Source organism: Cyprinodon variegatus, unplaced genomic scaffold, assembly GCF_000732505.1.
Source record: "Cyprinodon variegatus isolate N-32 unplaced genomic scaffold, C_variegatus-1.0 Scaffold933, whole genome shotgun sequence".
NCBI lineage: Eukaryota > Metazoa > Chordata > Actinopteri > Cyprinodontiformes > Cyprinodontidae > Cyprinodon > Cyprinodon variegatus.
In genome coordinates, this window is record NW_015151386.1 from 310,550 (window position 1) to 336,257 (window position 25,708).

At 38.6% G+C, this 25,708-nt stretch overlaps 1 protein-coding gene across 1 annotated transcript in view; it reads right to left on the minus strand.

The window, feature by feature from the left end:
- LOC107100055 (gap junction delta-2 protein-like) overlaps positions 1-24,951 on the minus strand; it is a 42,858-nt gene extending 17,907 nt beyond the window's left edge. Inside the window, exon 1 of the mRNA XM_015398410.1 lies at positions 23,934-24,951. Coding sequence (XP_015253896.1) covers positions 23,934-24,004 — 71 coding nt within the window. The 5' untranslated portion in view covers positions 24,005-24,951. The remainder of the gene's footprint in view (positions 1-23,933) is intronic.
- Positions 24,952-25,708: the final 757 nt, after the last annotated feature.

Consider the following 25,708-nt stretch of genomic DNA (forward strand, 5'->3'; position numbering starts at 1 on the left):
GGGATTCCGGGGTTTGAGAGCACTGCTCTGATGGATGTCAGTTCCTGCTTGGTTCCTCATGACTTAATAAGCTCCTCCTAACAGAAACACGTCCACCATAGAAAGATTTCTTTATCATGATTCAATAATTTCATCAATGCAACAAAACTTAAACCGCGCAATGAAAGGACGTGAAACAGTACGCTCTGAATTCCCCGTGCTGAGAGCGTTCACTGCTCCACCCTCACCTCCTGCTACTATGTGACGTTTGATTCAGGATAAACATTTAATCATGAATGCTTATTATATATTTTAGCCCACATAGTCCTTTTTTATTATGGGCTAATACACTTAGAGCCTGTATTGCCATAAAAGACTTATATAAGTCTTTTACATTTTTGCGGCTCCAGATAGATTTGTTTTTTGTTTGTTTTTTTGGTCTAATATGGCTTTTTGAGCAGTTTGGGTTGCTGACCCCTGGCATAGAGGGATGTAAGACTGAGTAATATTAAAGGTAATTTATGATGCTTTTCATAGCCAAAGTTAACTATATTAGTTGCTTTCTTTTTTTTACCCAGAAGAAAGATACTTGCCTTCATAGAGATGCCACTACTCCCTGTGTGGGGACCGCCAATATTTTCAAGCCACTTCTGGCAGCTATGCTCTTCTTTAGCAAGGCTAAACAATGTCCAACGAAAAAAGACATTTTGACAACAAAAAACAAAAACAAAAACAGTCGCTGTGACTGTGCAGATTATCTGCCGCTTCTTCTAAACTTTGAGCAGAAAAAAAATCTCCCGATCTCATCACCAATCGCTTAATGTAGGGAATGGGCATATTGTTTATTGGGCAGTTACAGCACGTTCAAGGTAGGGGCTTCCTAAATGGGACAAGTTATGACAATTCTAAGACATGCCTTGTTTTCCAGGACAGGAAGGGGTTGCTAGCCTCGTGAGATCATCCTGATCTCGCAAGCTTTCAAGATTTCACTCGCTAATCAGTCTGGAGACTCTCTGTTGAATAAAATTTGGAGCCGTTCACCAAACAAACGTCCAATCAGCGTTGGCTTTGAGGCGGGTTGAGGTGTGACGCAACGAGAAGCGCGACAGTTCAGTCTAAAGAACATGGCAGCTTCAGCCGATGATACTAGCGTTAGCGTGGCTATCGAGCAAGTTTTATCGGAATTACAGAGTATTTCTTCACTGAAAGAAGAGCAAAACACTGCTCTGGAGGCTTTTCTCAGAGGAAAAGATGTTTTTGCTCTTCTACCAACTGGTTTCGGCAAGAGTTTGATCTATCAATTGGCTCCTCTTCGTCGTGGCTCTGTTACGTCATATGCTTCGTTGATCTGATTGGTTTATTTGGCCCGTCTATCACCAACATAGGCCAATCAGCTAACCAGTATTTTCGCCCCTTCCCAAAATTACTTCAACAGAAGGTTTTTCAGATGGATATGCGGAGCAAATCCATCTGGCGGAGTCAGGTTAAGGCGTTGCTGCTCAGAGAGCAGAGTTCCTAATGATTGCAGAGACATGAATCCTGTAAAATACCCCTTCGAGCATTGTTTTGATAAAGGATTTGCATTATAACAGTTAAAATCTCTAAGAAAACGTGTTTGCATGATAATATGTCCCTTAATGTAAGTTGCACTGATTCTTTACCAGTGGTGTACAAAGTGTGGATGATGAAGAACTTTTACCACAATCTCTGCAAATCTGCAACAGTCTGTCTTGAGCATTTTTTTTCTGCAGTCTTTTATCTTCACTAGAACCAACTGCAAATGGTCTGACTGGCTCACATTTCACGGTTATTTTAAATTACACGTTATTATGTTTCTTTATTATTTTTAATAAGTCAGTAGATAATCTTGTTTGGTCTATCCTCTACATTGCTTGAGATAGATTTATCTCATGATTGTCATAATTGGGCGTTCTTGGGGTCCAAATGCAAAGACAAAACAGCCATAGCTGAGTTATTAAAGATTTAACAATCAAATCAGACAGAAACAGCAAGTTGTGCACAACAGAGAATCTAAAAGAGAAGTAACTGAACCAAATATTTTATAAAGAGGAGAGTTTTATTGCTAAATGATACACAGATTAGTAAAGTTACCTAATCAGCAGGCTACAAAGGAACTAAAATTATCCACAAGAGATGTTCTACAGATGGGGATAGTAAAAACTCAATGTGGATTGATTCGCTAAAAAGAAAAGAAATTGATTCTAATTCAAGACAAATGCTCCCACTGGTACATTGAATTGTTCTTTCATTCTATAAGAGTCAGGAAACAACTAGAATGAAAACTACTACACTAAATGTAGTGAGTGGGTGGTGAGCTAAATATAAATCTGTGTATGAGAATTATACCTTTTCTGCTGTTCTCTAAACAAGGATTCATAAGCCTGTTTTAAAATCACGATTTTTACTCTTTATCTTTTTGAAGAACATTGTTTAAAAATCTTACTTTATCCAACTTAGTGTTGTACGCATTCTCATTTGAGCAAATCTGTAATGTAAATAGCTTCATTTTTGTTTTATAAAAATAAAATTAGGAAATGATAGAGACTTTTTCCTCTCATGAAAGAATAGAACAGATTGGCCTCATTGTATGTTCCAATCAGGGCAAAAATACAAGAACGGCATTCACAGGGGTCTCCATGACAATGGCAGAGATTGCAGCTATTGGCAACATGCTTGGCACTAAAGTAACAGTAAGAGAATATACAATCTGCAACTGGATTTGATAAATCTATTCCAAAGGATTATCTCGTGTGTATTAATGGAAAAATACTGAATTATAGTTGAACGGAAAACTACATAGTAAAAATGGAACCTTAAAAGTATTAGCTTTGTTGCTAAATTTACGGTTGTTGTACAGAAGGTATGACCAAGAAGAAGAAAGACAACACTGGAGAGACAAACATGATGGGCGGTAAGGGAGGGACGGGTCAATAGAGGGAACTACAGAGAGAGAGGAAAAAATGGCCGTAATCCGGATTAAATCAGCGGGTTTTGGACAATCCCAGGCTTGGGCCATCACGTTTGTTCCAACTCCCCCACCCACACACCCACTACGGCTTTCCTGTGCCAAGCTTCAGCCCAAATCGGCTGCTCTGGCACATGCAGGGAGCTTCCATGACACACAAGCCCTGCAGGGAACATCCCAGACACACTCAGTCCAACGGAAGAATCCTTATTTTAATCGTTTCAAAATGGAAATAAGAACAACATGAAAATATGTCAGGTACATTTCAGGGAAATCCAATCTGAATTTAATTTATTTTTGTCACGTTGGCTCTGTGCTCTTCTGTCTTTGCTGGATAACTGACTTCTCGCTGTTTTAGTGATGGATTTATACATACGTTTCTTTTTTTTCGTACGTTTGGACTATTTATATAAATAAACTCAATTTTATTTCATACTGAACCCTACAGCTGCCCATTTAGTGTGGAATAGAGATAAAATTAAGATCATAGGGTTCTTTATTTTGTTTTCACATTTAAATCAATTCTGAATGACAAATTTAATAAATTTACTAAGGACAGAATGTTTTCACTTCAACAGCAGACTTTTGTTTTCTGTCAGGATGTTACACAAGAGAAATCTGCTGGACGATTTTTATTTAACATTATGATCATATGCCAACCAATTACAGGTAATTACTCTAGAGGCAATTAGAGGTTTCAGGAAGACCAAACATTTACTTGACAAGACAGATGGTTTGTTACAGGGAACCATCTGGGGAGCCATTGATGGGAACTGTTTTTCCCCCCAAAGGAAAAAATGTACTTTTTTAATTCTTCTCAATCCCAACATTTAACTCTCAAAAAACAAAAGGTGTCTCAAAAAAAAAAAAATTGTATTCAAACCTTTAAATCTACTCTGATATGTTTGTCTACCTAACCTGGCAGGCTGCTCAGGGAGAGCATTAATCATAGAGAGAATAGAAAGAATAGAATTCAACTTTATTGTCATTACACTGTCACAAGTATAAAGCAACGAAATGAACTCTCTGCATTTAACCCATCCCCTTGGGGAGCAGTTTGGGGTTAAGGGTCTTGCTCAGGGACCTAGGATGCAAGCAGGGGGTACTTGCAACCTTCTCAGAGCACACTGGGTGCACTGCTCTAAACACTAGGCCAACGCTGGTGAGTCTAGAGGAGCTGCAGAGATGAAAGGCTCAGGTGTTGCAGATTGCAGGTACTCATGTAGGGGAAACAGCAGACCATGATGAAACCTTTGGGAAAGTTTGTTTTTCTTTGCAAACATAGAGCTGTTTTTCCGCTAATGGGATGTCAGAATGAGTTTTATTCAAAGCAGTTTAATATCCAGTCGAAACCCATACTTAGTCTAGTGAATAATCTATGGTCAGACTGACTGAGCTGCAGCGATTTTCCCAAGAAAAAGCTTGAGAAAACTACCTGGTGGGGAAGCGAAACGTCTTCAAACCTTGGAAACCAAGTCCAGTGGATTGTTTTTTTAAACTTTTACGGAATTTTCCCAAGAAGATCGGGAAAAAAAACAAAAAATAAATTCTAACGGTGTAAAGCAGAGAGATACGTACCAGAAAGGATTAGCAAAACAGGTGGTTTAATAAACTATTTTTGCTTTTCCTTCTGCTTTTATGTGAATAATAAGATGCAATTTCTTGCTTATCATGAAACAATATCAGAAGGTTGAAGGAACGAAGGTTATTATGCTCTGCGATGCAAGTACAGTAAAAATATCTAACTAAAAATGTCCCCAGGTAGACAGCTTTTTGTTACAAATGGCAGCCAGCACAGCCCTACTTTTGTCTCTCTACAGGTTGTGAAATCTAAATTTATCTTTATGACATCACAGCGCCGTCTACCAAGTCGTTGGTTTTTGGTAATTGGCTGCGAGAGTAGTGTGAACGCAGCATATTGCTGAGAGCAAGTGTGTTCCCAGAAGCCTGGCTTCACTCGGATAATTAAAGAATCTGCAAAAGAGGCAGTGCGAGGAGTGTGAATGCATTGTCACAGTCTGCTCCGGTTCCTCATGTGATCCACAGAATAAAAAAAAGGACTGTGACAGTTTTGGCAGCACAAGGCACGCATGAGAAAGCGTGTCTGTGTGTACTTCCCTGCCCCTGATAGTGTGTATAGATAGTAAGCGTGCTACATGTTTGTATATTTGGACGACCATCTGGTCCTGGAAGCAACGCGTCCATGTGTGCGTGCATATGTGTGAGAAGGCAGTGAGTCAGAGGGCTTTGTACAGTATCTCAGTCATGCTGGAGATGGTGTGTGCCTGGTGTGCAATTCTGACTTCTGATTTATAAGTCTGTGCAGAAGCTGATAGTCCCACTGAGGAGCTGTGGACCACAGGCTGAGCTGCTGTCACACTCTGGTCCTGCTCATTAGAGACTTCAGCTAAGTGTTTAGATGGAGAGATGGGATCTACAGGGCAACAGAGAATAAATCAGCAGCAAACGAGTATCTTTTTAATCTTCAAAGTGAAAGATGAGGATAAAGTGTCGAGGCAATATCATAAAAAAAGAGGCACACAAAAGGGGAGAAGGTTTACAGAAACGCCAACAGACAAGCGAGATGATCAATCAGATAAAACAGGAGCATCAGCTTTATGATGCCTGCTCAGAAATGCTGTAAGTCATGTGTAATAAAATCAGATTGTCTAAATAAAGCTCCCTGCCACGAGCTCACGCAAACAGACCCAACTGACAAAACTTCAAAAGCCTCAGCTTTGCTTTTTTTTTTTTTTTTTTTTAAAGCCAAATTAAGATCAAAGCTGGCTATTTGTTTTTATTTTAGACTTCATTTTTTTTTTTATGTAACTTCATTTGCTCATTTTTTGTACATTTACGGCTCAGCTTGACTATTATCATTAAAATATAGCCTCAGAGCCTGTTTTATAGCCTGTTTTGTTAGAATTGCATGCATTTGTACACTAAAAGTGATTTTTGCCACAGAGCTGCAGGGGTCTTTGTACCGCTTCAATCTAGTGCTGAAGAGCTGCACACATGTATATGAAGAGAAGAGCAATCTCACTCCTACATTGCAGCAGGATTAAGGTCATTTTGGGTAAAAGTTATCAAACTAGCCACCTGAAGCAGAAACAGCACTGCAAAAACATTCTAGAAATAAGTAAAAATGTCTTAAATTAAGTGTATTTACCCTTAATTTGAGTGAGTAAATAAGATTATCTGCCAATGGAATTAACATTTTTACTCTTACAATAAGATAATTAAATAATATGCACTGGAAAGAAGACAATGCAATTGTTTCTTTCTTATCTTAAATGTAAACTGTCTTGTTCCATTGGCAAAGTTTCTGACTTACCTCCTAAATTCAAGAACAAATGCACTTAATTTAAGGAAATTTTACTTATCTAGATTTAGATTTTTTCCAGTGAGGGCCTTTGGACTTATCAGAAGATATTTCTTAATCCTCACTAGTTATTCATGCATATAAAGTAAAGCAATTATATTCAATTAGGTCAGTTAATATTTTAAATTGGCATTATATTTAAATAATCTTAGTAGATTTATTTTTAATCACCTGATTGGCGATTTAATTGTTTATTTAAATGCTTTAGGATTAACAGTAATGTTTTTTAAGGTTAGAATCATGTTTTATATCAAATAAATATTTTACATATACTTATGTTATTGTATGCTCACATTTATGTATATCATGATATATTTTGGCCATCCCTATACCTCAAGGATCACATTAAAATGATTATGAAAACCTCATGACCTTCTGCTTGGTGTCTCGGGAACACAAAAAAGTTCAACTATCATTTCAGTACATGTTTTCTGGAGGGAGGAGAGGGAAAAGCCTCCAGAAATAACTATTTCTATTACTGGCCAACCTTGTTTCCCTTAAAAGGGAAGTTTTCTGATCACAAGATCGGAGCATGATCTAGGATTAACAAAGTTCCCACACAGTAAAATGCCCACAGCATTACAGATCCACCACCGTATCAAACATCAGGTTTTAGTGCTTTTTAAATTAATCATCCCAAATTGACTCAGTTTGAATACCATCTAAATAGTAATGGGGAAAGTTCCAGTAGACTTTAACTGATTCTTTATTAGTACATTAGTGATGGTAAAGCAGAGAGGACATTTCTTCCTGCCAGGACTTTCAGACAACTGGTTAGTATGTAGAAAATAATGTTATGGAGACCCTAAGATCCACGATTGTTACAGTTTAATTCTACCCTCCACACTGACTAAGTCTGGGGGCAAGATAAACAAAGCTCCCATTCTGACAAGTCTTCAGTGGCTAAAAGAAATGTGCCGCTGGGACACAGAAATAAATGGATTATTGAGCAGAGGTTCCCACAACCTCTGATAAACTCGATGACTCTTCCAGGATTGTGCCTATCCAGCACCCTACTGGGCGTCCTCTTTAAGCTAGCATCACCCTCTGCAGCATGTGCAACAACAGTGGATATAAGTAAAAATTAAAATTATGATCAGACAACCAATAAGATCTTTTAAGACCAATGCTGTTAGTTTGATGATGATGATTTTTGTGGGCCAATTCTCTAGGCTGATATATCTCACTTCTTGCATTTACATGATAAACATTACTCAATAGCAAAAATGCATTTTTTTTTTATTGCAAAATTTCCATTAAAGGAGAAATGCAATGAAAATTGCACGTCAATACCTTTGTTCACACAAACGAAATGGCAAACTAAACGTGAACAACATGGTAAAATAATTATTCTTCTCAGAATCCCAATATCACCATCATCCTCCAGCTAAATCTGGTCTTTGTCTTTTTACGAGGCAGTAAGATGCAGATGGCGTGACTCATGTGAGGCTAAAAAAAAAAGCAAAAACCACAGATAAAAGTAAAAAAAAAGCTTTTTATCAAAAAACTTTTGTTTTTTAGAAATTGCAGTGTTTCCATTTAGATAATGTATCTTCATAACAATTTGCACAATTTCATGGTTAATGGAAACGCAGCTGATGATTACAAATGGCACACAAATATTAATTTAAGCAAAAAGAGACATTAATCAGAAGATTAACACTGGAAAGCAAATGGAGGGAGCTGCAAACCCATGTGGTTCACTCCTGCTTGGCTGCTGAACTAAAACTGAATCTGCAAACATGCCAACGTACAGCCATACAAATGCAAGAAAAAAACCCAGCAACCAAAAGTATAGGATCATCTATCCTGGATTATGAATTTCCTTATTGGCTTAATTAGATTTACAACTGTTAAACATGCCTGAACAGTTTTTAGTATTCAGTTTCTTCCCAAGCTGTATGTCGGAACAATTTTCACACATGCTGACCTGTTTATGTGACCCCCTCCTGTACAATATTTTGATCCCCAGTTGATTTAGAATAAGACTGGGCAGTGTAAAACAATAAAGCCAAGAGATAAATGAGAACATCCTACTAGAAGCTGCATGTTTTAGATCACTGGTGTCAGCCTCCGATCCACAACCATGGAGAGGTCTGCTGACTGGATTCAACAAACCCATATCAAAAATAAAATAGGTAGGACTCTGTGGAACTGGACTGCAAGCTGAGGTTATCACCCATTTATAATCCAGGGAGACACCTTTAGGTTTGTGCTTCAACGTGAATACCAAGAATTAGTTCAGTTTTTATCCATAAGACAAGAGTTCCTTAATGAACTGTCATTTTAAAAAAACTCAGTATCCCATGCCACTTGATTTTAAAATAATCTTTAAAATCATGTAACATGACAAACAGGGAGTCTCAACAAATAGCATTCATGGTGGAGATCAGAGGGATTGATTTTCTGAGGACAAACAGCCTGGTGGCTGGTGATCGATGCTAAGGCACAGGATGTTTGTGAGACCCTGATTTCAGCATTAGGGACGTATTTTCAAGCCTGGTTCTGGTTCTAGATGAATGTATCTACAGTATAAAGGGATTTGTGATATCTAGTGTGATCTAATTATGCAGGAATCTGGCTATAAAGGTTGGATAAATGAGAGACAATCACAGAGGAAATACTAAGCCTTCACATTATTTCCATTTATCTTAATGTTATAATGTTGTGAAACAAGGATGGAGGAATTCAAATAGATTGGTGTTCTGTCAGGATATATTTGCATTTGTGTCTGAAGTAATATCATATAATTTAATTTCTCCTCTCAGTATCCTTCTAACACTGAGCTGCTCTGTCCTGCAGCGGGCGGCTGACAGCAAACCTATAAACCATGTTGAGTCACTCTGCCAGGAGCAGATCTACTGCAAGGTGATACCTGCCTGAACTCTGACCCCGTCTGATGCTCTAATAGCACAATTTAAACTCAGGAGTAAGGGAAGAAATATTAAACGCTTTTTTTAAGATCATATTGGAAAAATGTAAAAGTGTGGCATTTGTTTCCAAAGAGTTGATGCCCTAAAGAAAGATCTTCAGCTGAACCTGGAGCTTGTCAATCCTAACTAACGCTGGATCTTGAGATTAGCATCAACACAGATTGAGTTGTATTCCCCCCTCGCCATAGAGTCATGCTGCCATTACCGTGTTCCCCTGGGGGGATGTGTCCTGGCTAATGTTTAGAGCTAATTCTTAGCTTACAAAATAATTTTTCATGTACGGTAATAAAAAAAGTTCATTTTTGATTTTAATGCTCCAAAGTATCTCCTTCCAAATGTTTGCTGCGCCTCCTGCCTGACTTTTGGAAAACTGTTTTAGAAAACAAGACAATAAAAACAAGAAGAAAGACCACCTCCTCTGTTGAGAGATGTTTTTTTTTTCAGGTTAACAAAGATGGCTTTGAACATGTCAGACTTAATACTACTTTAGCGATAGTTTCAAGGTGTTGCTTTATTGTATGTCTCGTACCATGTCTTTCGGTTGTGCTGTTCTTTTTTCATCTCGTTACAGGTGATGAAGCAGACTGAAAATGTTTTGTCATTGTCTCCTTTCTATCTCCTCTTTCTTTAATCTTTTCTCTTTTTCTTTTTTCCTTTTTCTTCTTCTGTTTTTCTGCTCTACTTACATTGCAGTGTCCATATAAACTGTAAAACTCCCTGCATAATTATAATAAAGCAATTTATATGCATGAAACAAGTGGAGCAATATGGCAATTGCTATACTGCTACACTTGTGAAAGTAAAATCTGTTGGGCTCTTTTTGGCATCAAGACAATTATTCTTATTGCAACATTGCCAGACAGGACACTTTTAAAAAAACAAAAAAAAAATAAAACAAAGATGGCTTCCTTAACCCCTCGCTCAAACCCTCTTTCTTCCTTGTCCAGTATATGGACGTTGTTGTCCTCAAACAAGTGTCCTTTAGCCTTCAGGTGCAGGTGAACAGCTGAGTCCTGTCCTGAGGAATTGGCTCAACACAGGAGGGCCCTCACCTGACCCACACTTCAATATGCATGTGACCGAAACCACTCTGAAGAGGGAGTTAACAACCCATCAGAACCCAATAACGAACTTTAACACCCCCAAGGTGAACTCCATGGCAAATCAGGAGGGATCAGAGCCACCTTTTGTTTCCCCTTAATTCTTTATTACAACTACAGTATATTAATTTCAGGGCCCACCACTAGTTAGAAATGAGGAAGCGTCTTGGACGTCCAGTTGCCTAAACTGAATTTGTCAAGCTCGACCAGAGAGATAAATACTTACAGTTAATGTTTAAGTGAGACGACTGTTTTTACTCCAGCTTAAAGCTATTTTCTATTTTCTAATCCTGATTTGTAGGTCAGCAAACAGTTTACAGTTTCAAGTTACAGGGAGTAATTTACCATATTTTAACCTGTTTACATATTTACATAGCATAGAATTAATAAAGATGTCAGAGATTTTGTTATAAAAAAAATCTCCAGCTTATTCCACCAAAATAATTTTTTTTTACAGAACGGTATATATTTATTTCATTACCTAAACTTCAAAATCTACAGATATCTATATGCTTAGTATCCATAATTTTAACACATTAAATCAGATATTATGCTCAGTTACATAATACTTGAGTCACGTTTTCCCCAACAACCGTTTTACTCTTGCTTAAGTTGTTTATTTAAAGGCTATTTTTTATTTTTACTTGACTAAAATATGATAAAGTAGTGCTACTTTTACTTAAGTACCATTTATTGGTACTCTACCCACCTGGACACCAGATTATTCCACCTGAGCTCTGGATCTATGCAGCTCCCTCAAAGTAACCACATGTCTGTTGGATGTTTATATTAGCCAAGAGACATGCTCTCTGCCTGGTAAGTAAGTTTAGAAGGACCAACATGTTTTGGCAGGTTTGTAGTTGTGCAATGCTCAAATGTTGCAATATAGCTTATAACCTAATCATGTCAAGTGGATCGTATTAGATTTATCAGGGCATTAGAGTAAATGAGGATGAAAACATCCGAACTTATCCGCACGCAAAAGAATAAACAAAATAAGTCTCTCAAATTTTATCTACAGATACAACTTAAATTCAGATATTTGAGGCAAATGAAGGCTTAGCGTAAGGATAACCATTAACCTTCCATCATTGTGCTTGATCAGCACACATGCTTACATCACGAGCTTAAAACATCTGCATGCAAATGATGTGTCGACTCTGACCTTAAAATAGATGCGGATGGAAATAAATAAGTGTTTGACAAAACAAAAGAGCTGCATAATTATTTGAATTGACTCTTCTTTTTTTTTCTCCCTCCGTTACAACTCTGCTTCCTCAACAGTCCCCACGGATGCTGACTAAAATACTTCAGTCATGAAAAGCTGTACAGCAGCTCTTTCCTGCTCCCGGGTGTCATTTCCTGGATCTTTGTATGTCTAGTATCAGAGCCTGAGTGGATCAATCCCACACTATGTGGTAAACACTAAAAGCACATTTATAAGACATCTTTAAATGTGCTAATTTTTAGGTAAAGAATTAATTTTCCTGATCTGGTTGATGATTTAAGGCTTAAAAGCAGGTCTTCTTTGCATTGTTTTAAAATCTGAGATGATGCAGGAACGACATGTATCTACCTCCCATCGGTGACTCATAATCTCCCTACGGAACATGTGAGGTCACTTTAACGATGGCAGCGCTGAGAAGCCACTGACTTTACAGCCGGCAGCGTCTCTGGAGTCGCTACAATATGAATGGAGGAAGTGTGAAAGCGGAGGCAGGGAGGGAAGGAGTGAGCTGATGCTGAATGTTTCACGTGGAGTGTCTTTGCAGCAATCTCCCCAAAGGGAAATCTGCCTGAGGAGAGAAGATATGACAGCCTATTTCTTGTTTTCCGCAGTTTAACCAACAAATGTAAGATGAGGCCAAGCTGAGAGGTTGTGGCGGGTGATGAGGGCTCCACAAGGGGCTGCTAAATAAAAGCCTGATGTGCTAAAGGTCACATAATGTCAGAGATGCAACCTGCCACCAGACACAGGCATGCATGTTAACAGCACAGTGACCGGTGAGCATTGGCTTTAGCTTGAACTGAAATAGAGCATGTGAGAAATACAAAACCTTCTAATTGTATTTATATTTTTTTAACTATTATATTCAGAAATATCATATAATAGAATCCTTTTAACCAACACAAAGCACTGCTTAACTCCTAACATTTTATTTAAGAAAATGTGTGGCTATTGTGTATTTAAGTCATACAAAATTCAACAAACTGTTTTAGGAGTCACATAATAGACTCTATTTTAACCTCAGTGTGAATACGGCTGTTATATGAAGAGCTAAGAGATGCGTTAGAGAGCATCAGCTGAGGAGCGCAAATGACAGGTAAGGGGGAAAATGTTGCAAGCAGGTCTAAGTTGAAGATAATATCCCAACTTTTGAGCATTTCACATCTAAAATAAACTGCAGATCCCCACATCTATGAAGACAATCTATAAGAAAAGGCAAAGGATATATCTAACTTAATTCTGCAGCCAAGAAGGAGGAGGAGAAGGGAGGTGAAGGTAGGAGCTTGTGTTTGCTGTTGATTGAGCGAAAGCAGCATAGACCTCAGATTAATGCATGTGAGATATCAAAACTACTTTAAGAGGGAATTGGTGGAGGTTTTTTTTTATGTTGATGAAGGAAGAAAATGGGGCTCGATCATAAATTACTCTTCTCCTTCAGAGCAAAAAGGCATAGGGGACTGAAAGATGTCTAAAATGCATAAATACTGCTTAAAATAAGTGTAGTTTACCTTCATTTGAGAAATAAGATTATATGACCATGGAACGAGTAGGATTTCCCTTAAAATATATTAGTTAGATCTCATGCACTTATAATAAAATAACTGAGTTTTTTTTGTCATTGTAAAAATAAACAATCATATTCTGTTGACAAATGTCCCTACCCACCTGCTCAAATGAGAAAAAATTTAAAAATTGATTTATTTCAAGCTAGAATAATTCACTCCAACTTCAAATTTCGCAGAGTTTAAAACTCCTACTAATAACACTCAAGCTGCTGACAGGACAGCTATTACACTGCAAAAAAAATATGAAATTAAGTAAAAATTTCTTAAATCAAGTGTATTTACCCTTAATTTAAGCTTGTAAATAAGATAGTTTGCCAATGGGATGAGTATTTTTACACTTAAAATAAGTTAATTAGATAATTTGCACTTGAAATAAGACAATGCAATTGATTTTTCTTATTTCAAATGTAAATTGTCTTGTTCCATTGGCAAAGTGTCTCATTTATCTCCTCAAATCAGGATAAAATGCACTTATTTTAAGAAAAAATGACTTATTTAGATTTACATTTTTTGCAGTGTACTTGTAGACAAACCGAATCTGCTCTTTATAGAGGATAAGCGAAGGAATAGCCGTAAGAACTTAGGAACACATATGGAAGAAGCACCTCTGGTCAGACCAGACCAAAACTGAACTTTCTGCCCATGATGCAAAATACTTAATGTGACAGAAAACTAATACTATCCATCCAAAGACCAGGCGATGACACAAGGTAGTGGCAGGATCATGCTGAGGGTCTTTATTTCTTCAGCAGGTAAAGGGAAGCTGGTAGAAGTTGATGAGAGGATGGATGAAGCTTAATGAGACGGGACGCCACGAATAAAACCTTTCAAAGGCTATAAAGGACTCAAGAACAAAAACAACCCAAACATACATCCAGGGCTGCAACAAAATGGTTTAGATCAGACCTTATGTATTTGTTAAAATCAGAAAATCCAGCTGAAAGGGTGCTGCAAGACTTAAAACCTCGTAACAACAGCTGTACACTGGAAAAATTGAAATCTAGATAAGTCAATTTTTCTTAAGTTAAGTGCATTTGTTCTTGAATTTACGAGGTAAGTGAGACACTTTGCCAATGGATCAAGACAATTTACATTTAAAATAAGAAAAAAACTATTGCATGTCTTATTTCAAGTGCATATTATCTTGTTTTAAGAGTAAAAATGCTAATTCCATTGGCAGATCATCTTATTTACCTACTCAATTTAAGAGTAAATACACTTAATCTAAGACACTTTTACTTATTTCTAGATTGTTTTTGCAGTGTAATCTAACAAATCTGACAGAGTTTAGCTATTTCCCAGAGAAAACTGTAAAAAATAAAAAATAAAAAAAGATTTTCAAAGCTTGTATAGACCAATCCAAGCCAAAGGTATTTTCGCAAAGTATTGCACTGGAAAAACGATCTAGAAATAAGCAAAAATGTCTTAATTAAGTGTATTTAGCCTTAATTTGAGGAGGTAAATGAAATAGTTTGCCAATGGAATGAGTATTTTTACTCTTAAAATAAGATCATTAGATAATATGCACTTGAAATAAGACAATGCAATTGTGTTTTCTTATTTTAAATGTAAATTGTCTTGTTCCATTGGCAAAATGTATATTTTACCTCCTCACTCCAAGAACAAATGCACTTATTCTAAGAAAAAATGACTTATCTAGATTAAGGTTTTTTCCAGTGTGGTCAAAGGGGCCAAATGCAAACCACAGCTTTAAAATTCTTATTTGTACAAATCCTTTGTCTCCCATTTCACAATTACTGTACCACTACTTTGTGTTGGTTTTCACCCCAATAAAATACATTTGTTTTAAATGTACAACTTCAATATGGATGTTCCTGTGAAGGAAAGTAGAAATACATCTGAATACAACTGAACAGTGACATGAAGCTTATATCACTTTATTAGCAAGTGATAAATGGTTTTCCTTCCATTTTTTAAATCTTTGGCTATTTGTTCTATTTTAGTTCCTCTAAATTTACTGCTTTAAATGAAGTGAAGCTGCACAAACTATTTTAAATGCACATCAAGGACCGATGAGCTGTTTTAGGGCTTCAGTGCACATCAAACCAAGTCTTTGTCGGATCATGTAAGAATGTCTGAAAACCCTGTTCATCGGGGCGCTTTGAGCAGGCTTGCATCAGAACATTTTTCATCTTCTTATAAATATAACATGTGCTCAGTGGTTTGAAGCCTCAAAACTAAAAAAAACAAATAAAAAAGAGACTTGAAAAGCGTCTCAATACGACCTAAGAAACTTACTGTGTGGTGGATTTGTTTTTAATATTTGGGAAGAACTTGGGCTTTCACAGCTTTGCATAATTGTGAGTTATATGGAGCCATAATGTTGCTGAGCCAAAATAATTTTGCTCTCCTGCCATGGAGGATGCACCGTGTTCCTGCAGTTCCTCTGAGTCTGTTCCACAGAACTCCATGGGATAAAAAAAACGACATGTCAGAAAGCCAAAAATAAGTACAGTTACAGAAGGCAGAAAAAAGAAAGGCTCTGCCTCAAAGGAAGCAAAGGAGAGAGAGAGAGAGAAAGCTTGTGATTATCAGTCACATGAAAAAGGGAAATGTTCTACTGTAAATAAAGAATTTCCAATTTGCTGATGAATGTAGGAAGTAAAGGTGAGAAGTTTAGTTATAAATACATCCTACTCATATTCCAAGTATTGGCTTTGGCTCCTGTAGACTAAACTTCTTATGTTTCTCCAGATTTTTTAAGCTTGTTATACTGGGAATAAATTGTTCTTAGATAAAAAAAAAAAGAGGAAGGAGAATGGGAGAGATTGTAGTATAGTTAAGGCTATTAGTGAGTGAGTCATTTTGCATTGGTTTATAGTTTCCACATAGTACTAGTTGAAAAGCATTCAGTTATTTTAGGACCTTCAATACAAAATGATAAGATCATGAGGCAGGAGAAAACCTTTTGTGTTTGTTTAGTTTCCACCCGTTTAAAGACTCCGATTTTATTTTTTTATCTGAGAAAAATGCTTTTACGTGTGATATTGTGTGACAGAAGAGGTCTTTTTATTCAAATAAATTGCTTATTGATTCAGCAGATGCAGAAGTCCAGGCCTTTTTTAATGTAGGCTTCTAACTTTTCAGTGATGGTTTTCTCTGCCAATGGGGTTTATTCTGCAGAGCTTCCAGTTTCTAATGATCCCCCAAGAGCATTTCCCAATGACAAGTATTTTCTCCAAGCGTGGGCATTATTACCTAAACATGGAGTGGGAGAAAAGTTTTTCAATGGGAGAAGGTCAGGGGCGGGACTTAAACTGTCTTCTTCACTTATGGTTCAAACTTGCAGAGAATCAGGTATAGCCCCTTTAATGTGACCTATGACATGAAATACTAACCTTGTCTCCAAGGTGAATTCTCATGGAATTTGTGCGTTCACAAACACAAGAGAATCTATCGTGACCCATTTCAGCTTTAACCACTCAAGTCCGACCCAAAACAGGTCGGCCATTTAATTGCAGTACTATGGTTCAAGGCCGGACATATAGTTGTGAAGCAAGAGTTGCCCGGTCCACAGCTGAACCAAAAATAAACATGGAAGCGCAGGAGGACAAAAACATAGCTGCTGCTGTCACATCAGTTTTGTCAGAATCCAATATTTCATCTTTGAAAATGGAAAAGAAACTGTTGCGGTTTCTCATGGCGTCTGCTGCTAATTAATTTTTTTCCATGACTGGCTAAAAACGATCATGGGAACCAATCCTTTCCACGAACAGATTGGAAGGAAGCAGGCGAAGATTTATAATGCGTAGAACTAAATCATAAAGAGACACTCAAAAAAAGTAAAAAAAACAAACCACTAGACTTTGTTTTCCAAGTTTGAAGATGTTTCGCTTCCCAATCAGGAAGCTTTTTAAATTCAAACTGTCAGAAATAGCTTTGAGTTCCAGGCTTTATAGAGTGGCCCAACAAAGCCTTGTTTTGGCTTAGAAAACATGGAAAATGAACCGGAAGAACAGGTCCGTCCCTTAGGAACGCGGGTCGTTGAGGTCTTTGTTAGCAATACCTGATACTGGTCTATGCCTCTGAAAGGGGGTCATTAGGGGCATTGTTGGCCTGGCTGACCTGGCGAGTTGCCTTGGTCCCCTGCAAGGTGATGAGGATTATAATATGAACTCAGGAATCAACTCTATTGCTGCGTTGTAGGTTTTTCAAGGTCGGTTTCTCTCTCTTAAGATAAATGGCTGCCCTCACACCCCTTTCATAGCAAACATTACTAATGTGCAGACCTGTTCTTTTCATGTTTTCTAAGCCAAAACAAGGCTTTGTTGGGCTACCCTATAAAGCTTGGAACACAACCTGTATTTCTGACATTTTGAATTGAAAAAGCTTCCTGGATGGGAAGCAAAACGTCTTTAAACTTGGAAAACAAAGTCCAGTGGTTCGTTTTTTTACTTTTTTTGAATTACTATAACCTGGATGACTGAGAATCTTTACCAGCACATAGAGAGACACGTTATCAATCTCGCTTGCCAGGATAATGCGATTAAAATGCATTAAAACTAAGTGAACATTATATCTGTCTCGTAGAACTTAAGCTAAAATAATGTTAGCAGGAAAAATACAAAAGTGAAGGCTGTAGCTGTGTGCATGAAGTCAAATGTAGCTTTAGAAACGAATGGCACAAGAAATCTGTCACTGTCCATAATGTCCTTAAACAGCAGGATTAAAGTGGGCACAGTCAGAGTATAAATATACACTGTATATCCATCTGTTTATATTAAACCTACAATGGAAAAAATGTTTTATTTTCCATTAAATCAGGCCAGTCTGCTCCAAGAATTCATTTGTTTTCGATTTGGATTCCTTTAAAGATGCCATCCAGGCTTATGGCCATCTTCCATCTAAAACCACCCTCCTGTCCCATTATTGAAGATCAATGTGAAGGAGTGGGAGGTTAGACTCGCCTGTTTTGATGGCCCCAGTTTAACCAGTGGCAGCTCATACATGGGATTATGGCCTGGGGGAGTTCAGCGGCAGAGGAAGCGGTGAGTAATGTTCTGTTGGAGGTTAAGTGCAGAGTCCTTTATCATTGTTGAGTCTCACTGGCTCTCTGGACCAACAGCCTCAGCTGCGTCAAAGCGCATCAGAGAGTCCATCAGCTCACCAACTGCTCGTAATAGCAGGGATACATCTCTGGTGGCAGTTTGAAACCCAAACACTGGCAGCCAGGACTGCAACCTATTCCCATTGGCATGGGATATGACCGAAGAAGGAAATCTCTGCAGCCATCTGCCATCAAACTCACATGAGCATTACCTTCATCCTAATGTGTTTGTGTGACTCACAGGTGATGAATGGCTCTAAGACAGAGGCTGTTGCTGCGTTTTTCTCATGAGAACACAGGCTGGCATCGGTTCGTGGATAGCAACCTGTTCTGCACCTTTTAAAACAGGATGACACTTTCGCTTGCCAATTCGTTTCCTGGAAAAGGCAACAGATCGAGGACCAATGGGTTTCCATTTTAAATGTGCATTTAAGGATATCCTTGTCAGCTGTGGCAGCCCAGATTAGAGACTATATGTCAGGGAGGAATGCCACTGCAGGATAGTGAAAACATTAATTTGTAAATGACAGCCAAAGGAAACCAGGTCCAAATATCAACTAGAAGTGATCAGAGCGCATCGAATCATCAAACCGTAGAGGAAAAGATCACATCTCCCCCTTTATCTATTCTTGACGGTTCCTGAGGGGAACTGAGCCTTTACTATATAATCTGACTGAGTAAGAGTGCAACACATTTCTGGGGTCATATTTTCCAAAATTAAAATACAGCAATAGTTCTAGTTAAAATGGAGTCTGTTACAGAAACCTTGTGTCAAATAGAAAATTCTCAAATGTTGATATGGATTGGAAATCTAAAGGCACACTTAAATTGTGTTCATTTGTGTAAGATTCTTATTTGGAAATAAGAAAAGGTTTCATTAATTTAATATTTGTCATATTATAATAACACTTTTTTGGACAGAAAGACTCTAGATGGTAGAAAGACTGAATGTTGAAAATAAAAAAAGGTTTTAATAAATAGCTATTATGAAGGCCTACACAAGGCAGAAGAATAAAACAGGTGGTCCTTTTAATGAGAGAACCCAAGGGGGTCCAGTTACCCTTTTAAAGCATTGATGTTCCTTAAAAGAACATCACTACGAGTGCCGACACATTCTGCTCTGATAGCTGGTCTCTTCCAAGATGCTTTGGTATGTTCGTGTCAGGGCGTTATACTCTACTGAACCATAAATTTCCACATCATCTGCTCACGTAAATCCAGCGGAGGACTTGCACAGCCATGTTAATCAATAGGATAAAATCTGCCAACATTTTTGACAACCAATTTTGCAGGATCCTAGTTATCCTTAAAGGCAGAAACTGCATGTTAATGGTGAGTTTTACTGATGTCATATGAAATTAGGGGTTCACTACCTGGTACTGTGCTCGTATGAATAAATAAATAATGCACAGTCTCAAGGAGTTGCTTTGCAGATGCGATCAGGAACGGAGTGGAGCAGCGCAGCTATGGAGTATGTGGGATTTCCGGGTTATCTTGCATTTCAAAACCTATTTATTCAAATTATCTATACAATGGCCAAAAGGTACAAACATGCGGCAAATGAATAAATATGCAGCAAATTCAAAAAATGAATGGCAAACACAAAAGGCTACATGAGAGAAATGCTCCAATAACATAAATTGAGAGCAACAAAGTGCAAATGTGCTGCAAAAACAAAACCTGCACGCAATGGAAAAATGCTCTAAGAATAAAAAAAAATATGCTAAGAGCTAGCTTATTTTTCCTCTGCATATGTTTTTCCTTTTATGCTAACTTTTTTATTTGCTAGTCTCATTTCTGTTTTGCAATACTTTTTGTATTAGCAACATATTTATAATTTGTAATGTGTCACCGTTAATCCAAACAATGAATTGATACATTTGCAGGAATCCTAAACAACGCATGCATAATCAGCAAACTTTACTTTTATTAATGTAACTTGAATTTAGAAAAATGCAATTTTTAGACTGGGCTGAACTGGAAGGGATTAGCTTAGATGGATTATTGTTCTGGAGATCTGGAAAAAAAATTAGGATAATTTAGGCCGTCTTTGCTAAAAACTAAAACTAAAGACATCAAAACCTGATACAAAACATCCAGCACCCCACTCACTTCCTCATTTATATATAATCTCACGTCCTTCAAGAAAAAACAACTCATCAGGGGAAACCAAACAGATGATGTGTGGGAAAGCCTGTATGACTACATCACTGTAGGTATTACGAGCATTTCCACCCTCTGCACAACAGATTGAATCTGTGTGATGAAGACTGTTTTTGGCAGCAGAAACCCTGCTTTGGTCATGTCACCCAGCACCTTCCGATGACGAGGCGGTCCGATCTGCTTCTCACCAAGGCCCCGCAGACTAACGCATGTGTCAGCTCACTTCACTTCACTCTATGAAAAACCGCTCTTAGTAGCCGTCTGACATCTGTACCTCATGCTCCTGACTCTTGCTTCTACTCGTTTCCTCCTTCATACGTTTCAGCCAATTATCTCCACTGAAGCCTTGGCAGATGTCATCCTTTTTAGATGTATTTTATCCTCGGCAACTGGCTCTCTCAGTCTCTCCTCTTTCTCACTCTCACTCAGACCCTACAGCCAGTATGACTCCCCAGGTTGATGCGCAACAGTGCGTTCCTGGTGTGCTATGAATGAGTGGAAGTAAATGCTGACAAATCCTTCATCATTACACTGAACACATCTTTGAATAACTAACATTTGGTGTTTTGACCTCAGTAAAAGTACCTCAGTTTAAAGGTTTCATCACATTTAGCAAAAGAAGTCTGATGAAAACATATATTTTATTTTGCATGCATAATAAAAAAAGCAAATTTTTGGCTTAAAAAATATAACTATACAGTTATTTGATCAAAAAACTAAGTAGACACCCACTGTATAGATCTTATTTTTTAATTGTGCATGAAACCTTTACTGCAGTATTAAAACAGCATCAGATTGAGAAATATTTCCAGGGTTGTTTTTCTTGGCAGTGAGAAAAACCTGACATTCCCTTCTTGCAGCCAGCTGAGGGGCAAGACACAGCAATTTGTGGGGTGGGCAGAGGTACTTGAACTTATTGCTAAGTAAGAACCATTTTTAGCAATTTATCTGCAAAGGCGGACACTTTTTGAAAGTGGGGACCTTCTGATGGTCCTTAGCTTTTTGGGGGTTAGGTTAATGACTAAGGTGTGAATTACATTTAGGTATGTAATAGTAATGGTTAGGTTTAGGATGAATGCAGGCCCGGCTATATGAAAACACTAAACGACCGCTCAGGGCAGCTGGGAGCCCCCCAAGAGTAATTCACTTTTCAGTATTTTTGCATGCATAACTCTATTTAAACATGCAATTTTGGGATAAAATTCTGCATTTATACATATTTAAACATGTAGAAATTATAATTCGTATATTAAAAAGATTTTGGTCCTTGAGTCGGATTGATGCATAAATAAAGTAGGATCAGTGTCTTAAAGATAAACTGATCTTGAGACACCTAGTGCAAATGTATCTCATTATACCAGGGGTCTTCAACGTTTTCCAGGCCAAGGACCCCCAAACTGATGGCCAGATGGAGCGGGGACCCCCTAATTATATATATTGTATGAAATGTATGATTTTGGATTCCTGTTTGATGGGACAGGTGTTGTGAATGAAACGGTGCCCAGATTAAAACAGCTCCTGTGTGTCGCTGAATGTGTGCATTGATGCCTGAAAGACATCTTCTGCCTCCATTTATCTGTTTACTACAGTGTGTTGAATTCACAATAATGTGGATTTTAAGACATTTCAGTTAGTGGAAAAAGGGCAGGGGGCATAAAAACAAAAAGACTTTTGCAACCCCCATGCAGTACCTCCGTGGACCTCCAAGGGCTCATGGACCCCCTGTTGAAGACCTCTGCATTATACTATCATTTATTTAATATGAGTGTGAGTGTTTTTTTTCAGTTAATTTTTTATTTATTTTTTTCATCAAAACAGTTTTATTTGTTGGTTGCTGCTCTTTTATGTTGCAGTTGGAAATAAAAAGTAAAAAAAAAAAAACATATTGACTGTAAATAAACGGAATACTAGTTTATTTTTTTTACCTTTGATTATTCTATAAACAGAGGACAACAAACCTATAGTAGCTATGTGAATGATCTGATCATTTTGGCAGATGATTTGAGCATTTTGACAGAAATGTAAGACCGAAAAATCAGATTTTGTCATATGGAGGCCTTGGCTGGGCCCTGGGTGAGGGTCAGTGTTAACCCATGGGTTGAAAATGAATCATGATCTGGGGAAGTCTATTAAAGCTCCTATGTAAGTCTGTGTGTCACATTAACAAGTCTTCCCTAACTGCTCAAATTGACAGCTATGGCAAGCGAGCCAAAAATGAACAAACACTACCTGATAGCAGACTAACAGAGACAGAAACAGCTGGGGAAGGGGAAGATAATTTTTACTCTACCTTCTTTGTATCTAGAGAGAAGTCTGGCACATTCTAAAATCTTTATACAGTCGAATTTGCTTTCTGTAAGACTGGCCGAAGTGTACAAACCTTTCTTTCAGCATGCTGGCTAGCAGTGTGTAGCAACAGGTGGGGAAGGGGCTGTAATCATTTGTCTATTATCCATTCATCTTGAAAAAACCCTACAACTTCTGGCACTTTCTCTAGTATCCTTGGAAATCGACTTTAATCTGTTACATCATGATCGCCTTACACCGGTAACGGGACCGTACCCAGAGGTTTAATGACCTTTCATGACCTCTTTAAATCACCTAAGTTCGGTTCATAGCATGACACAAAATTCAGATGTAGGAGTTTTTTTTTTAGATACTTGTAAAAGAAGCATTTCCACATATGAATGAAATCAAAGGATTTTCTGCATAATTGAAAGCTCCCACTAACCCGAGTAGATCAGTCGCTTGAGGGGTCTGATTTGAACTAGAAATTCAGCTTCTTCTGAACTTAAGCTGAACCTGCAGTGTCACAGATGTCCTGAAAATGCTTTCCGTAACAAGCTGTTTGCTCAACGTAACCTTTTTATCATATTTACCCTGGTGGGTTTTTGAAGCAAAAATGTTATAAATAATTGCAGAACCGACGAGAACGAGTTTTACAGAAATAAAATACAAGAAATCTCTGCATGCAGCAGAATGCATAAATCATAGCTGCAGCGGCTGGAATGAATTACTTATTCAGGCTCAGAAAATGACTTCATTTGATAAAGGGTGTGTGTATGGGGGGTATTTTTGTAAAAAAATGGATGCATGTTTAACATTGTGGCTTCTAATGCTGCCGTGGAACCAGATGGCAGAGATACAGAGCAATCATTATGAGAAATGAAACGTGCGAATGCGTGCACGGTGGGAGCCTCAGGGGAGATGTCTTCCTGCCACTTCGTGTCCCCAGACATTCAGAGCTTGTATGTAGACTAATGCTGTCTCTTAAGGATGCATAACCCTTCCGTCAAGTCACTCATGGGAATTAATGAGGCTAAAGCCCCCCCCACCTCCACCCAATGCCACAATCAGTGACTGTAAACCAGGAGTCACTGACCTGCACAGTAGAATTACTCATATTCTGGATGCTTGTATCTCACATTCTCATCCTAACAGGGGGAACTAGAATTGTGTTCTCATGAAGAATGATGCAAAGACCCTTCTAGAGACTACTCTCATGCCTGATGCTCTGCCAACCACTCACCTTCCAATCATCGTAGAGTGCTGCTGCACAGCAGCCTCCAGGAGGCGCTCTAAGATGGTCCATTCTCCCATGGTTAAAGGTAGCAGGCATCCACCGGGCTGAGGAAATCAGGAGTGACACCTCAGTGGGCTTCCCAGCCAGCAGGAGAACAACACCAAGCGCTGGTGATAAAGTGCTCAAAAAGTCCACTTGTTGTGCAGCGGTGAGGTAGTGAGGGTCTTCAGGTGGATCTCCAGGTGTGAGGGAACCTGGAAAGGCTCAGAGCAGCACCGCTGTGTTCTGCCTTTCTTCAAACAGCTCCTAGATGGTTGGGTTGTGCGAGCTACACACAAACACACTCACACACAAAGTCCCGATGCCTAAATAATCCTCTGCTAACTCACTCACACGTGAGTGTCTTCCCCCTTTCCTCCCCGTTTCTCCTCCTGGTCTCCGTTTACTTCCCAAACATCTGCTTGGCCGTATGCTCTCTCACCCTCACCTGAATCGGAGGAGAACCCAGCTGTCATCTACTCCTGCTGAGTTTGGAGAAGCGGCAGTTCGTGCAGGCAGACATCCATCACCAACACTCCGCCCTGGTTCTTTGACAGCATCTCGTAGTAAGTTTGGTGGGGCTCAGGTCCATGTGCACGTGAGCCGATCTTTTGAAGGATCTGCTTCTTTGCTCCACAGTCTCTCCTCCATTCTCTTCATAGCTTCTCCTTCTCTAAGCCAGGCATGTCTTGATGTGCTCTTTCTTTTTTCAAGAGATTCCTTCTTTTCCACTCCCCCTCCTGTTGCTCCTTCCTACTCTCCTGGTTTGGTTCAGGAACAGCGAGATCGAAGCATCGTGTTCTTCCTCAAGCTCCTTCTTCACACTCAGAGACTTGCATGTGTCTCCAGCTCCCTCCTCGTCTCAGCATTCTGTATAAAGAAAGGCAGTTCTCTTTTCTTCCCTTCCCTTCATCTTGTTTTTCTTTCTCCCCCTGTTTCTCTCTTGGTTTCTCTCCGTTTGCCTTCACCTGCCTCCGTCTGCCTCTTTCTCTCTGAGCCAGGAGGCAGCCAGACCGAGCGTGCGTCTAGAGGATTAGAGAGGAATCATCTCTGTGCTCCTCCCCCTCTCACTCACTCGCCATCACCATGTTTATCCCCCCTCCTCTCCCCATCTCTATCCTCTTTATCTGTCTCTGCTCCACAACCATCAATGGCATAAAACAACATTTTCTACTCCTCTCTCACGGCTAAATGTTCTCTTCCCTCCATCTATGGTTTTGTGATCTTCTTTGCATACCAAGCACCGGCTGTAAGTGACAGGTCGATCATCACTGCTTACTCACACACACTCTCATTCACACAGAGCCATGAGAGGCAGCGCTATGCCGAGGCTATGCAAGGATACTGAGCTTACACTGGGGAATGAGTGGCAGAAGGTAAAAGAATCAGTGTGTGAGCGTAGGTACGATGGAAAGTCAATTAGTGGTAGTCATTAAAATGTGCACTAGAGTCCTAAATTATGCAGGAAAATCACGCATGACTAAACTTCAAGGTATTATTAATTCAGTTTGCCAATTAATATCACAAATGTAATGACTCTAATGATTGTTTACACAATAGAAAGGCATGTAATGTTCAGAGCACGTTGCAAAATGTCTTACCGTCCACATGTCCTACTCTTAATGTCTCCAGAGATGTAAGCCCTGTCTACAGTTTTGATCCTGTTTTTAAATTAGTCATAAACTGGTATTTTCTAGAATTGCCTCTAAATTCATCCACTAAACAGGCTTAAAGGAAAAGTC